Source organism: Hypoxylon trugodes (genome assembly GCF_022578975.1).
Source record: "Hypoxylon trugodes strain CBS 135444 unplaced genomic scaffold F4822scaffold_7, whole genome shotgun sequence".
Taxonomy (NCBI): Eukaryota; Fungi; Ascomycota; class Sordariomycetes; order Xylariales; family Hypoxylaceae; genus Hypoxylon; species Hypoxylon trugodes.
Window position 1 is genome coordinate 3,103,117 of NW_026250022.1, and position 14,135 is coordinate 3,117,251.

The 14,135-nt window shown below is 47.0% G+C and overlaps 4 protein-coding genes across 4 annotated transcripts; 1 reads left to right on the forward strand and 3 right to left on the reverse strand.

The window, feature by feature from the left end:
* Nucleotides 1-32: 32 nt before the first annotated feature.
* Nucleotides 33-2,209, forward strand: F4822DRAFT_411949 (DUF887-domain-containing protein). Its single transcript, XM_051458909.1, has 2 exons — nt 33-1,050; nt 1,110-2,209. Exons 1-2 carry the CDS (start codon nt 568-570, stop codon nt 1,707-1,709), a joined length of 1,083 nt encoding a protein of 360 aa, XP_051312816.1. The 5' UTR covers nt 33-567; the 3' UTR covers nt 1,710-2,209.
* Nucleotides 2,210-2,368: 159 nt separating this feature from the next.
* On the reverse strand, nt 2,369-7,344 carry F4822DRAFT_411951 (uncharacterized protein). Its single transcript, XM_051458910.1, has 4 exons — nt 6,507-7,344; nt 4,980-6,441; nt 3,113-4,924; nt 2,369-3,049 (listed from the first exon to the last, which is right to left on the reverse strand). The coding sequence occupies exons 1-4, from the start codon at nt 6,702-6,704 to the stop codon at nt 3,024-3,026; spliced, it is 3,498 nt and encodes a 1,165-aa protein (XP_051312817.1). The 5' UTR covers nt 6,705-7,344; the 3' UTR covers nt 2,369-3,023.
* An 85-nt stretch (nt 7,345-7,429) lies between these two features.
* F4822DRAFT_332953 (AMP deaminase) lies at nt 7,430-11,510 on the reverse strand. The gene is made up of 4 exons (XM_051455684.1): nt 11,180-11,510; nt 9,530-11,103; nt 8,328-9,448; nt 7,430-8,262 (listed from the first exon to the last, which is right to left on the reverse strand). The coding sequence occupies exons 1-4, from the start codon at nt 11,184-11,186 to the stop codon at nt 7,800-7,802; spliced, it is 3,165 nt and encodes a 1,054-aa protein (XP_051312818.1). The 5' UTR covers nt 11,187-11,510; the 3' UTR covers nt 7,430-7,799.
* A 442-nt stretch (nt 11,511-11,952) lies between these two features.
* F4822DRAFT_411955 (UAA-domain-containing protein) lies at nt 11,953-13,993 on the reverse strand. The gene is made up of 6 exons (XM_051458911.1): nt 13,826-13,993; nt 13,413-13,746; nt 13,320-13,345; nt 13,239-13,255; nt 12,819-13,162; nt 11,953-12,768 (listed from the first exon to the last, which is right to left on the reverse strand). The coding sequence occupies exons 2-6, from the start codon at nt 13,671-13,673 to the stop codon at nt 12,163-12,165; spliced, it is 1,254 nt and encodes a 417-aa protein (XP_051312819.1). The 5' UTR covers nt 13,674-13,746; nt 13,826-13,993; the 3' UTR covers nt 11,953-12,162.
* Between the last annotated feature and the right edge of the window lie 142 nt (nt 13,994-14,135).

Below are 14,135 nucleotides of genomic sequence, written 5' to 3' on the forward strand. Positions count from 1 at the left end.
ACTCTTCTTATCCATTACAATGTCAGTGCATGTAACAATAATATTTCACACTTCACAATAACACTGCATTTACTTTTACTTTTACTTTTACATTTCCACACACACCAAAACATTTGCATTTGCCCATATAATAATTCAAATTCAGGGCAAACAAACTGCAAACCTTGTACTCCGAGGCTGCTGACCACTCGCTGCCTATGCCAAGGTCCTCGTGCAGGTGCCATGTAGGTACGATACGTGGACTGTCATATGCAGCCTTGGTTCACTATTAATCCTTAATGTAGGCAGGTCATCAGCGCTCTGACTTGTTTAAAATGTTCAACACCAGCTGACTTAATCCCATCTTTAGTTTATATAGCCTTATAGTTGCCTCGTCATCTGCCTATTTCATCCACCCACTCATCTATCTATATGCCACCACGAGTCTTAGATTTAAACCTCGACTCGTCCGTTTACCTACACGCTTAGGGTGCAGTACAAACAAATCTCCGAATACCTTCACCGTACCATATAAGACACCAAGAAACAAGAAGACGAAGCAACAAGGTCAAAGGCAACCACGACACGATGAGGGATCCTTTCCCCATCCCGCCTATCCCGGCGCTGAGCAAGGCTGTCCAGCCTGTGGCCGACTACCTTCACTTACCGACGCTACCACTACACATCCACGAGGTTGTGTTGATGGCCGCTTTCTATCACTTCATCCACAGCGTCGTTTCCCCTATTATATCGAGTCGACTCTTTCCCGTTCGATACACAGCCCTTTCTCGCAGCAAGAAGCTGAGTTGGGACGTCCATGTCGTGTCCTTCATACAGAGCACCACCATCAACGCTCTTGCGTTATGGGTCATGTTCGTTGACGATGAGCGTAAGAACATGGATTGGCAGGAGCGTATATGGGGCTACACCGGTGCCTCAGCCATGATTCAGGCACTCGCGGCTGGTTATTTCCTCTGGGATCTCATCATTACCGCCTCGAACATTAACATCTTCGGTCTGGGTATGCTCGCACACGCTATTAGTGCTCTGGCGGTCTATTCTTTCGGATTTGTAGGTTTTCTTCGAACCCGAATACGAATCTTGGATTACTGGTCTAACTTGGATAATAGCGACCATTTGTCAACTACTACAGCACCAACTTCATCCTATGGGAGCTTTCTTCGCCCTTCCTCAACATCCATTGGTTCTTTGATAAGCTGGGTATGACTGGATCTCGTGCTCAACTATACAACGGTCTGATGCTCATCGCTACCTTTTTCTCCTGCCGTCTCGTATGGGGTACATATCAATCCGTTTTAGTTGCTCGCGATTTGTGGGCTGGTCTAAACTCGGTACCTACCGTTCTTGCGGATTTGACGCCTGGGGAACTCCTTAATGCGACCTTCCCTTCTCAATATGCCAACACTATGAAATACGTATCCGACTCCAGTAGCATCCCGCTGTGGCTCGCCGGTGTTTACATCGGTAGCAACTTGATCCTAAACTCTTTAAACTTCTACTGGTTCTTTAAGATGATTGAGGCCGTTCGCAAGCGGTTCGACCCCAAGGAACAGGAGAAGGAAACAAAGGTAAAGGCTGAGGAAGTAAAGGCTGCGCCGAAGAAGGCTGTTACTACCGGTGTTCAACTCGATGGTGCTGAATTAAAGACTCGTCCTCGCCGAGGCACTCTACTAGATGGTGAGGAGGGAGATGAGCCTCCACCAATCTAAATTTTCCGAGCGGAGAATTATTGATTCTTTAAATGAAAGCTTCACACGTGGCATTGCATCGTGAGTAACTTCATTTAACATAGAATCCCAATACTAGCCTATCCCTCCTCCCTTATTACGAAAAATGTTTTCGTATTGGACGAGGTTATGGCGACTATATTAAAGACGCAAGAGTCTCGACTACATGTACTACGATGACGCGAGAATTACCTACCTAGGTAAATCAAGGGAAGACGAAGGGCAGCAGTCATAGGTTCCGAAACTCGGTTCTTGGCTGTGAGCTGTGAATGGATTTGTTACGATATGATATGATACGGTTAAGATGAGGTGCATCAGGCTTGAGAGGAAGTTCCACGACAGTTTGTAAAATAATAACACGTACCCGTTAAGGATGACGTACATATATGTAGCTCTGGCATCTCACAGAGCTGCATGATTGTGTCACTTCTAAATAGTTATCTAGCTGATTTCTCCCTAATAATAATAATAACTAACAAAAATCAAATGACCATCGTATTTAATCTATAATCGAAAAGTAACTATCGAGACCATTATAAGTTAAAATTAGGTAGGTTCTTATGGGATTTCTTGCCGGTCGCATCAGCAACTATTCAATCTGCGACCAAACAATAGTCTAGAGGGCAGTCATTTAATTCTCACTATTTTTATCTGAAAAATGGCTTGTTTAATCGATATAACAGCCAGATAATCATGTTCATATCCCATACATATCAACCCTATTAGAATATTGTAGAGGGATATAAAAGGGTAGATTATATGAGGTATGTTATATATAAAGGGAGGTTCAGCAGGCTCTACATTCTAACAAGTAAACCACATATCCAAGTCTAAGCAATGACCAAATACATCTCATTCCATTCCGATACATTGATCCCGCTTCGCTTTGCTATGACCCTTCTTTTCCTAGCTCTTCCATATATGCATTCCGTTTACTGCTTAACAATCACCACACCTGCACCTCAAATCCTTCACCCGCCTATAACAACATTTCGAGAACGATAAGGGAGGAGGACGATTCCGTCCATCTCGAGATTAAATAGATTCCAACTGCTTCAGATAGATACATACATTTCAGACGATCGATGTCGAGGATGATGATCAACAACCACCACAATAGGTAGTATAATTAGGTAGGTAAAGTAGTTTGTAGCACGGTGAGATTAGACATCCTGCTTGCTTCCAACCCATCAACCAACCAACCCCCATCCATTCATGTCTGAATCGGTCGACGTTTTAGAAAAAACGCCAACTTTATACGGTGCCTAGTCGACTAGAACATTTCTATAGGTCTCTTTAAAAACCAAAGGGATTTTGCGGAGCTATAGGATTTTACTGTTAGAATAAGTCCTTTTAAATAGAAAATAGGTAAGAAAATAACTTACTAGCTTGTGCAAGATTCGCACGACGTCCAGTCGGCTGCGGGGCAATCTTGTCTGTGACACCAAAACGTACAGGGGGTGCCGGTCCAGTCTTTTGAGGCTGGAGGGGGGCGGGCGGTGGCGGCTGTTGTGCAGCATTGTTGTTCATGCCGGGGTTGAAGCCTTGGCCGAATCCACCACCGAAGCCGGTAGGCTGCGGCTGTATAGACGGCATGCCCGTTCGTTGAGGTTCCAGGGCTGGAGGTAGGTACGAGTTGATACCAGTTGGTTGAGGGAACTGCTGGGGCGCTTGGAAACCTCCCGGGAACCCAGTAGGTTGGTTCTGGATAGGTGAGAACTGTTGAGGACGAGGGTCCGCAAATGGGCTTTGGGTCTGCGGTGCACCGGTCATCTGAGGTTGCATAAACTGGCCAGGTCCAAACCCAGGTTGGGGTTGCATGCCGGCACCCGTATGATACGGCATCATGCCCTGACCCGTCGGCTGTGGCTGGAAGTTACCAATATATTGTTGCTGCATCCGTTGTTGATTGAGATCGTTCAGGCTTTGTCCTGGAGGCGCGATGCCTGTCATCTGAGGTTGTAGAGGGGGGGGAGCGAACCCACTAGGTTGAGCTGTTTGTGGTGCCGACAACGGTCGAGATGGTGGCGGCGGCATTAAGGCGCCCTGGGCTCCGATCACTTGGGGTGGTAGAGGTCTTTGTCGGTTACCTAAGCCGAGGTTAAGAGGCTGAGCGGGTGCAGCCGTTGTGGCCGGAAGACCAGTCTGTTGCGGCGGGATGCCAGTAAAGAACGCCGGCGTAGCACCCTGAGGTTGAGCTTGTATTTGCTGGGGTTGAACCGCTGGTAGCGGTTGTGGTGGCGGTAGAGTAACTGCAGGTGCTGGTGCGGGCACTGTCTTAGTCGGTTCTAACGGAGCTGATAGTAGAGAAAGATCTTGCATAGCCTGTGTCGGTGGGCGTTGGGGTTGAGCAGGCGTTGGTTTCGGCTCTGGGCTTGGTGTTGGTTTCGGTTTCGCTTCAGGCTCCGATTGCTTCGCTGGCTTAACATCCCAGGCATCATCATCGAATCCACCGCTGCTATTCTTCTCGGGGGCCTTCGGACGAGTCGCAACCGGCGAAGATGCCTCTGAACTTTGTGCGCTACCATCCTTCTGCTGAGAGAATGCTTTGGGATCTATACTGTCGTTCGTCTGGACAGCCGGAGCGGGACGACCCTTTCGCGTATTGTTTCGAAGTGTGCCGCCCGGTCCAGAGAATAGTCCACCAGAACCACCATCCTCCTCATCTCCGGCAAAGCTAATGTTCCTCTTCTTACCATCACGACCGAATTTCTTGTCCAGGTAGCGCGTTACCTTGATAATATCGCCTTCTCGGAGTCCCAGGTTACGGAGAACACTAGCATCCACATCAGGTAGAACACTCTCGTCCATAGAATCTTTAGCAAAAGCCTGAGCATAACGCTCACAAAGTCCGACAGCAACATCGCAAGACAAAAAGAACTGGAACCAGTCGTAATCAGACTTCGATGGTTCAATAGAGGCACCAACTTTGCTAGAATATTCACGGCTAGCATTAGCTCTTTGTGACTTCGCACGCTTGACTTCCGATAGAGGTTTGTCCTCGTCTAAAGACACTCCCATAACACGCTCGACGTATTCGATATCCTCGATTGACATCTTGGCAACGGGGACTGCGATCTTTACACCGTTCATCTTATGCAGGTTGATCTTGCCATCTTTGAGACCGAGGAACTGGGCTTCGACGCTGAAGGACTTGGATCGGTCTGTCCAAGTTCGCACCTTGGACGGATCCGGTTCTAATATCATAGTTAGCATCACGTCTATAGTAAAATTTAACTCCGAATAACTCACTAGGCTTAGAGCCCGATCGACTACTGTCCGCTCGACCGTTTTCTCGTTTGTTGCGCTGTTGTCCAAAACTGTTACCACTGTCCCTTGCTGATAAACTACTATGCCTCTCAGGCAAACGCATGCCAGGCCCTACCTCTGCAGCTTTTTGTTCCCTCTTGATAGCTTCTTTAGTCAAACGCTCCTCCTCTAATCGGTTCTGTGCTACGGTAGACCGACCGGCATTTATACCTGCTGACGCCGAGGTCGAGGTCGCGATCGTATCGGTGATTTCGATATAACTGCTTGGAACCACTCCTTCTTTTCCGCTCTTGAGGCGTCGAACCTGCCACCACTCTTCACTCTTGGTGTCGTCGAGAATGATTACTTCGTCTCCTATAACGACTGTAACCTCGTCATCTCCCTGTGCCTCGAAATTATAAAGAATCTGTCCTCTCTTCTGTCCACTTTGACCGGTACCGGCCATAATAACTTCTCGTAGACCTTCCGCTTTCATGGCACCAGATAGTTCTCCCAGAGCGCTAACAATTTCCTCGGCCGTATCCTTGGCGCCCGCGTGGAAGTCTATACTCTTGCTCGGTCGAACCAATTCTAGAAATACGTGCTTGCCTTCTCGTGAGTAATGTGTCATCTTATCAGCAGTCCACTCTTGGGTTGGTCCATCCTGAGCATGTTCAGGAGCGATTAGTATAACTCCTGTCTTTAGATTCACACCCAGTGTTGTTGGCATCTTCTTTTTCTTCCCCATTATAGAAACCATCTCGTTAATGTTATACAAGTGGAAACCGCCGGGCGCAATTCGGGTAGATTGGGTTTGATGAGAATCGGCATCGTAATCACGACGACTAGAAATCCGCTGTGATGGGTGAGATGAAGGAGGCGGGTCGTTTGATATAGTTGACTGTGATCTCGGTCGTTCTGGCAGAGCGGGACTTGGTTCGCCGTCGGACTCGTCGGACAGGTATTGCTGTCGAGGTGGAAGAGTAACAGGCGGGGGAGTAGCCGCACGAGTTGTACTCCTACCTTGCATCGCACGAGCTAAAGTAGCAGCAGGGTCCGGCGGGGACGTCGGAGACGCCGGTGATGTTGGGGTTTCTGCAAATCTCACATTTCTCTCCGGAAGAGGCGGGCTTTGAGCCGGTTCTGATTCGACCGGAGCGGGAGGTCGTGTAGGCAAAATTGGAGGTGCAGGTATGGGAATAGAAATAGGTTCGGGCTTGGCCTGAGACACTGGCTCTGGTTCAGGCTCAGGTTCAGGTTCGGCCCTCCGAGCTGCTGTTCCGCCGGCGCCTATCTCGATGTAGTTCGCGGGAACAAATCCATAATCGTTTTCATGCCCAACGAGGATCCAATCGGGGTCTGAGGTGTCGAAGACTTGCAATTGGGCATCTTCGGGAAACGAAAGCTCTTCATCGGTCTGACGAGTATATTCGTACAAGGCACGGGCTTGTCCTACAGGTTCCGCCTACAAGAATTTAGTGATCCATCTTTCAATTACCAGCAACGTAGTTTGTAGAGTAGTGTACACACCTCTTCTATGTAGTTGTTAGGTATCAGGCCGACCGGTTCGTCCTCCTCGTCGGCGCTAGCCTTCTTCTTCGCTTTCCACCAGTCATCCTCCTCACTCTTTTCTAATACGTAAAGAACATCACCCTCGCTTATTGAAAGTTCACCTTCCGACTGAGGCGCATAATCATATATGGCCTTGTAAACGCCGAGGAACCCCATAGTGGGCTAAAGAAAGGGGATATGTGAGTGTTGTGGAAAGGAGGTGCGTAATCGTAAGGGTCGATTGTGGATGCTGAAACACCTATTAGGAGCGCATGCGAGTTTGGTGCTAGGGTGAGAGGCGATCGTGCGGTAGAAGATCGGGATTAGAGAAGACGACGAGACGAGGCTTTCCCGAAGCCTAAGGTATAGCCAAAGGAGTATGTCGGTCGGTCGTAGTAGTGACGACACGGGCCGAATTCTCTCAGAAAAGGGAAAATCAAAATAATCAGAGAAGCTATCCCCCTTAGATAATCAAGCATTAGATGTGGCTGGGCCGACGCAATACCTAGGTAATTAGATGCGCAAGGAGACAATAGGAGGTTCCCAGAAATGTATCACTGCTGTAAGTTCGCCATACGCAATCATATTACGGGTATCCCTAAAAGTGAGCTGCTAACGGGGCAGTTAGAAAAAAAATAGTTGCCTCCGAATCGAGAATGTATTTGAAAATCACCTAGATAAACCAGGTAGACGAGATAAATAGGTAGCAGTTTGTGGCAGTATGTAGCACACCACGTGAAGCAAATCGTCAGGACTTAATTAAGGTGGTGGTGGTATTGAATCCGATTTAGAGTGGAATTTGGGGGGATCATTTAGCAGGCTTAGCAGTTTTAGCAGTTTTAGAAGGCAAAGAGAGACCCGAGAATTACTAAAGACGCTAAATTAGCGTGCCAAGCTATAACGCATCCTTGCTTTGCTTTGCTTACACGTTCCTGCCACTAAAAAAATACCCCCTTAAATAGATACCTATGCATAGATATATAAAATACAAACTATGACGTAAAGCCAAAGAGTCACTTATTGCAAATCAGATATCACACCCATTTAATATCACCATTTTATATTTGAAACCACCTATAAGATGTGTGTACTCACTGGCAGACTCTAAGTATTGCTCCAATATGCCAACCCAATTTGTGTCTCAATTTCTAATCCCCCCCCTTATAGCAGTTAAGTAAATCAAAAGTAAAAAGCAAAACCCTCCTCCATCTGATGTATATCCCATAGACTCTAGTTTCGTCGGCATGCAGCCATCGGATGGAAGTCAATCATCTAGTTCGGCTCCTCTCTTCCTCCAGTACCCTTCTTAGGGGTACCACGGAGGAAACCTACATCATCACTCTCATGCACGGAGCTACGGTGCATACTGCCATGCCTTGAAGCCCTCGCCACCATACCTGGGATATATCTAGGCTCGTTTCCGGAGAGATGCGTTTCGCGAAGACCTTCGGGAAGCCAGGATTCATGCGGGGGTCCTAAAGGAGGAAACGTCCCGCCGATCTGGGCATCAAGATGAGGACTGTTCATCTCGACCTGTGATCCCGAACGCGGTAATCGAGCTTCATTGTTCGCTACACCCAAGTATGCGTTGGACTTGGAATCAGCCGGAGTCACAACACCGGTAAGATTTACTTTAACAGACGAGGTAGGTGACGCCGGATTAACATTCGTGGCGGCTGCCGGATGATGTTCAAATACTTCGTTCAATTCAGTTGTCGATGTGTAACTCGAGATCCTAGATGGTCAATTAGTATGAGGAAAGCACAGGAAGAGAAGGAGGGGAAACGAAATACTACTCACATGCGATGCTCCTCAACCCAGGTATGGTACCTGAACTCCTCTCTTCGGTCCGGAACGTTAGTCTTAACCATACTGTTTCCATCCTTCCCGGGCAGATTGAATTTCTCCCCCAGCCATTGTTGTTTGACAGAATACTCGTAGCCGCTCTGCTTTACTGAGTTTTTGGCCAGCTCACACATATCGACCGGGCTCAATTTGTAGATTTGCGCCGCAACGGCGTATTCCTCCATCAAAGGCTCCTTGGTGAAAGCAAATTGGAGAGGATCATCGGTAGAAAGTGAGACGTTGAGACCACGTCTAAAATATTGATAAAACGGATTCCTCTCGTAGGCCAGGAAGAGTGCATTGTTACTGAGTGGTGACATAGCAATACCAATCTGCTCGAGATAGAAGATGTACTGCAGGAGAGGTACCTTCCTCAAAAGCAGACCATGACTGATACTATGACTACATAGCAAAGCGACAGCCAAATGTTCGCTATCACCAGCTTCGCCACAATGTGGCCGGAGCAAGAACGTGTTGAAACCACGCTGGTGGCGCCAAAAGTTGAGCGACGTCATATTAGAGAAGAGATAGTAAATCCAGTAGCTATAAGGAGGATTCTGTTTAGAATCCCACTCCTTCGGCACAGGAAACTTTTTATAGAGCCGTCGCTCGACTTTGCTCTCATCGTCCACGCTATCGAAACCAATGACCCTTTGCAGGAAGATGTGAAGTTTAGGATGGCTCTCTGGGTTTTTAGTGACTTCGAAAAGGGGTTGGAATACATTCTTGACAACTTGTTCAAAGGACTCCATCAAGTTGGTAGCCTTGAAGACGTCATACAAACGGGGAATTTGGATGAGCCAGCGAACATTATGTGAAAATAACTTATTGTCGACGACCCACGTGGCAAGTTTATCCCACTCATCTAGGGATCTACCGTAAATTGAGATTCGCCATTCTACCATCTGGTATTTGCTGGACTCGAGATCGGAGATAACTTCCTTGGAAATTTCTGCTAAGTATCGACCCTGAATGAAGTTGTCTGTTTTAAGGAAGATGGTCCGTAGTCGTGATTCGCCGATTGGGTTGTATTTGAGATTGAACTTGTCGAAGCGATGAAAAGAATCGGTGTGAGCCTAGATTAAGTTAGTTTTCTTCTTATTTAATATTTTTTTTTCGGGAGAGACTAGGCGTTGGAACATATATCATTAACTTACATGCATGTCAAGAGTATCGATACTCAAATCGTATGCGGTCAAATTGATACTCTCGAATACTTCTCTAAGAGTGAGGTTCTTACCATCCCTAAAGAGCACGTATTCATCGGGGCATTTCTTCATCTTGCTTTTAATGAATCGGAGAAGATGCTTCTGATTCATACAAGCAGAATGATGAACATGCGTATCGACTTTTCTGACATTATAGAAATCCCGATGAGGGACTTTCTTGGTGTCCGCAGTCTCTTGGTACTCATTTAAGAGGACGTAGAGGTTAAATTTGCCCTCTAAGTATTGGAGCCGACGGAAAGCAAAACTCTTGCTTGGCCCATCAGATGAGGTGGATAAGATTTCTTCAAGATCCATGTAGAAATCTTTGATCGTCGGAACCCCGACTACGGGCGTGTTGGCTTCACTAGCTGCCTCGTTTTCGAACACTTGATAAACGCCATTCTCATCGAGGCGAAAAACAAATTCACTCTCCTGGGGAAGAGGTAGGAGATCTGCTATATCAAAATCTTCTCCGATGTCGAAACCAGGTTTACGTTTCTTCAGTATTCTCCTACGTGAAGTTTCCGTGTTTGTGGATCCAACATCATCGGGACGTGAATTGCCAGCCTGAGCGGGCAGAATAGTGCTATTGTTCATACTATTATTCCCAGTATTCGCCCCGTGAGTATCATGGTTCATATGGGCTTCAGCCCATGCCGGTTCCGGAGGCGGAGGGTAGATATCCCAGCCTGGGTCATCCTTGGGATTGTCGCCGTCCCGCTGTAATGACAAGCGAATATATTTGTGGCGAATGTCCAAAATCTTTTGTATGTTCTGGAAAATGGTGCTCAATTCGGCGACGATGTGCGGATCATTGCTAGCAATCCCACTGGCAACGCCAGATGAACCTCCATCTGGAAGGCCCATATTAGGTTGTAGATTTATTCCGCCGCCACGTTCTTGGGGAGTGTCACGCGGGTGACTGGTTGGCCCAGAACCGACAAAGCCACCTAAAGCTGGTCGTGTGGCAGTACGAGGCGCCGTGTCAAGGTTACGACTGCTAGTGGAGGAGCCAGCAATATGGGGGAAATTGTAGCCCTGTGTAATTGGAGATAGAGGTGCAGAAGTCGGATTGGCGCCCAAGTTGGACTGAGAGCGAGCGCTCGGGACCTCAATGGCTAGTTTTGCGGCCGCTAGACCAGTAGAAGCTACAGGACTACCATGAGGAGTATTTTGAGTTTGACTCCAGTTACTGCCCTCGGTCTTTAACTGGTCTAACTGGCTTCTTTGGTAGAAAAGTTTGGCGTCGGCCTGAGTTAACTGCCGCTCAGCCACGGCGTCGTGGAACGTTGTTTTTCTGGGGCGATCCCGCGGTAACATTCCATCTTCTAGTGAGGGGGAAGATACGTCTTCTTTATATCCAGGTGTACCTGTCCCAACATTGTCTTCTCTATCACTAGAGTGATGGTCCTGGCCATTGGATTCTGAATCACTTTCTATAGCATGTGCAGCGGCATCAGAATCCGAATCGAAGTCGAGTCCTTGGTGAGCAGTCGGGATCTTGGGCGACGTTGGACGATAAGCTATAGTGCTAGCACCGTTAGCCAAGGTTAATAATGGGCTACGACACAGTATAATGAGATTGGTTGGTTTACTGACAAGACATAATTCAATGGTGATAGGGAATATCGTCGTGGGTTTAGGTGCCTAACTTGTTAATGTCTAGAGGTAAAAAGAAGCAAGAAGAGAGAGAAAAAAGAAAGAGTGTGCGTAAGATCTTATGGTGCCTGAAGGCGTTTTCCTTCATAGACCGTGCAATTTACGGCAAATATAGGAATTCTCAAATACGACACGTTCATATCTTAATAGATAAGAAGTGTAGGTCGGTGTAGGTGTAATTGTAAGATGATGTTTGTGTAAAATTGGAAATTACTATTTCAATTCGAGCATCGGTAGCAGCTACACATTGGATAACAAACCTCAGTCAGGTATGACGGCACAGTACGTTCCCGCGTTTATAGCGTATCTAAGTGCCTAGGTACATATGCCTAATACAACTGATTGTCCTCGATTTGACCAATCGGAATCCATACACTAACCATAAGCGTCCTATAATATGTACTTAACCAATGGAGGGGCAGGAGGGGTAAGGCTGCAATTGATAAGTCATTATCCATGTATATAGAAGTATATGTAAGGGCACCCTGGCGGTTCAGCGCTGATTGTCCGGCGCAGCAGGTACATCGACCTAACCAAGTGTACTTTCAAGACATGTACCTCGCGTACCTTGCAGGGGACTCTGGAGCTAAAGTCTTAAAGTGCTAAGTTGAGATGATGATCAATCATCAATCACAACTTTCATAATGACTCAGACTGTGACCATACAAATTGATGTTTGTGGAAGCGAGTATATCAACCGTTGATATCCGAAGCCTATACTAAGAAGTCATACGGTATGTATGTAGTACTGGTAACATTAATAAGTTTAATAACATGATTCTCACTTTCACATAATTGGCACGCACGGCAAATAATTGTAGTAGAAAAGTAATACGCCTAGTCAGCGCTGTTACTACGTTGAATGTTTACTCCATAGAAGAAGAAGCAAGGCAAAGCCTATCGTTTCAACGCCTCCTATCTGATTATCCCGCCTTCCCACCTGCTGTCTTTGGCTTTAAAGTCGACTTTTTCCCAGAATCTAACGAGTACAAGCCACCCGCAGAAAATACTACGATAGCTCCTATCAATGTTCCTGGCGCCAGACGATTTCCGAAAAGCCATATGCTCAACAACAAGCTGACAAGCTTGCGAATATTAAGCACAATTGTAACGGTAAGCGCAGAAGATGCCGCGGCCAGAAGGTTAACACCTCGAATACATCCGTATTGTGTCAAAACGTTGAGTGCTAGGTATGCTACCTGACTAGGTATATAGACTCTTTCGATTATCTGCTGGAGTGTTGGGAAATTCGTAAGGTTTACCTGTCCAGCCAGCGGCGCAAGTCGTAGTGGTTTGCTGTTGGCTAAACGCATGAATTGACGGACTAAGGACTGCGAGAATGGTAGGAAGAGTGGTAATGATAATAGGTGGGAGTAGAAAAGATTCTCTTTCCAATGCGGCCCATACTTCCTATATGTTTCTTCAGTGTATAATCCCATTACAGCAGACAGGACCTGCGCAATCAAGAGGACTGCGAGTCCCGTACTGAATTTAGGGACCCCATCTTTAGAATCACCGGCAGGTTTCTCCTTTTCCCTAGTTAATTATAGACATCCGAGGGTGAAGCCAATATTCTTACCTTAGATTGAGAGTCTGACCATGCGGCCGTGATGACACCAACCGTAAGCAAGAGGACGGCAATAACCTGGATCCGAGAGTATTTCTTCCCATATAAACTACCAGCGATCATTGTCGTAATACTGCCACCGGACCGTAAAATGATATGGACTGGCACTGAGATGTCGTAGCTGAACGCGTGGTTATTTAAAACATTGATACTAAAGAAAAGCACAATGTTGATCAACCAGCGACGGATCGGTACTCGGTTTGGCTTGATGAAGAACGGCGGGCGCGTATAATCGAATTGCGAGATGTATCCCGTGACAGCGACGAACAAAAATTGTACGAAAGTTAGAAGAGTTCCTAGCGACGACGATCGTAAGCGATTATTAGTTCGAGTCTGGGTGGATTATTCCATAGTAGAATTGTGCTGCCATACCACTTGCTGGTTCAACCCTGACCACGTTAACATTAGCCCGGAGCGCAGGCGACAACCCGAATATGGCTTGCAGGAGCTTACTTAATGATAGCTTCGAGAGCAAAGACCTGCACAGTTTCGTTTATGTTAGTGCTCCGTTATGGCGACACGCAAATAGGATTCGTTCGGTCTCACGTTCGAGCAACAGCCACCGAATATCAGACCAAGCATAGCCCCTACAGTTATCCATTGTGGAATAGTTTCGATAAGAATCCGGCCGGCGAGTCCCATGAGCTTGGAAAAGGTTGGGCGCTGGTCGTCTATGCCGTACAGTTCAGCCTTCTCGAGAGAAGGAGCGGCGTTAATGACCTTTGGTGTCATGGTGGCGCCATTTCGCGATGCAGCGTGCGAATCCCGCAAGGTCTGGCGTCGTCGGGGTGCCGAACGGCTCGTCATCGGGTTCAAGGGTGAAAGGAGGAATGGAATAGAAATGGGCGCTAATCCTTAAAAAAAAAAGAGATGTTTGTTCCTACAGGTTGCCGGTAATCTGTCAGTTGTGTTCCGGCTATTTCGGGTCAGATCACTCGTGTGCAGGGGCAAGATCGTACTAAGAGAGCGGGATAGGTCATCCGCTTGCTATAGGGATTCCTTGCATCTATTTAACAGTCGTCTTGGGAAACAAGCAGACATGAGTTAGAGCAATAGTGCTTGTCCAATGGATGTGAGACGACGATTTTCTAGACACGACAGCAAGAAGAAGAGATTATATCTACATGTGCACGGTACGTACCTGCCTACTTTCGGTACCTGTCTGACCTAAGCTTTTTCAGCCGGCGGGCTTGCCCAAACTAGGCACGTTGGGGTCCATTTATTTTGTATTTTAAGTAGCTACATCCCAGGATCTAAGTACTGTACGTA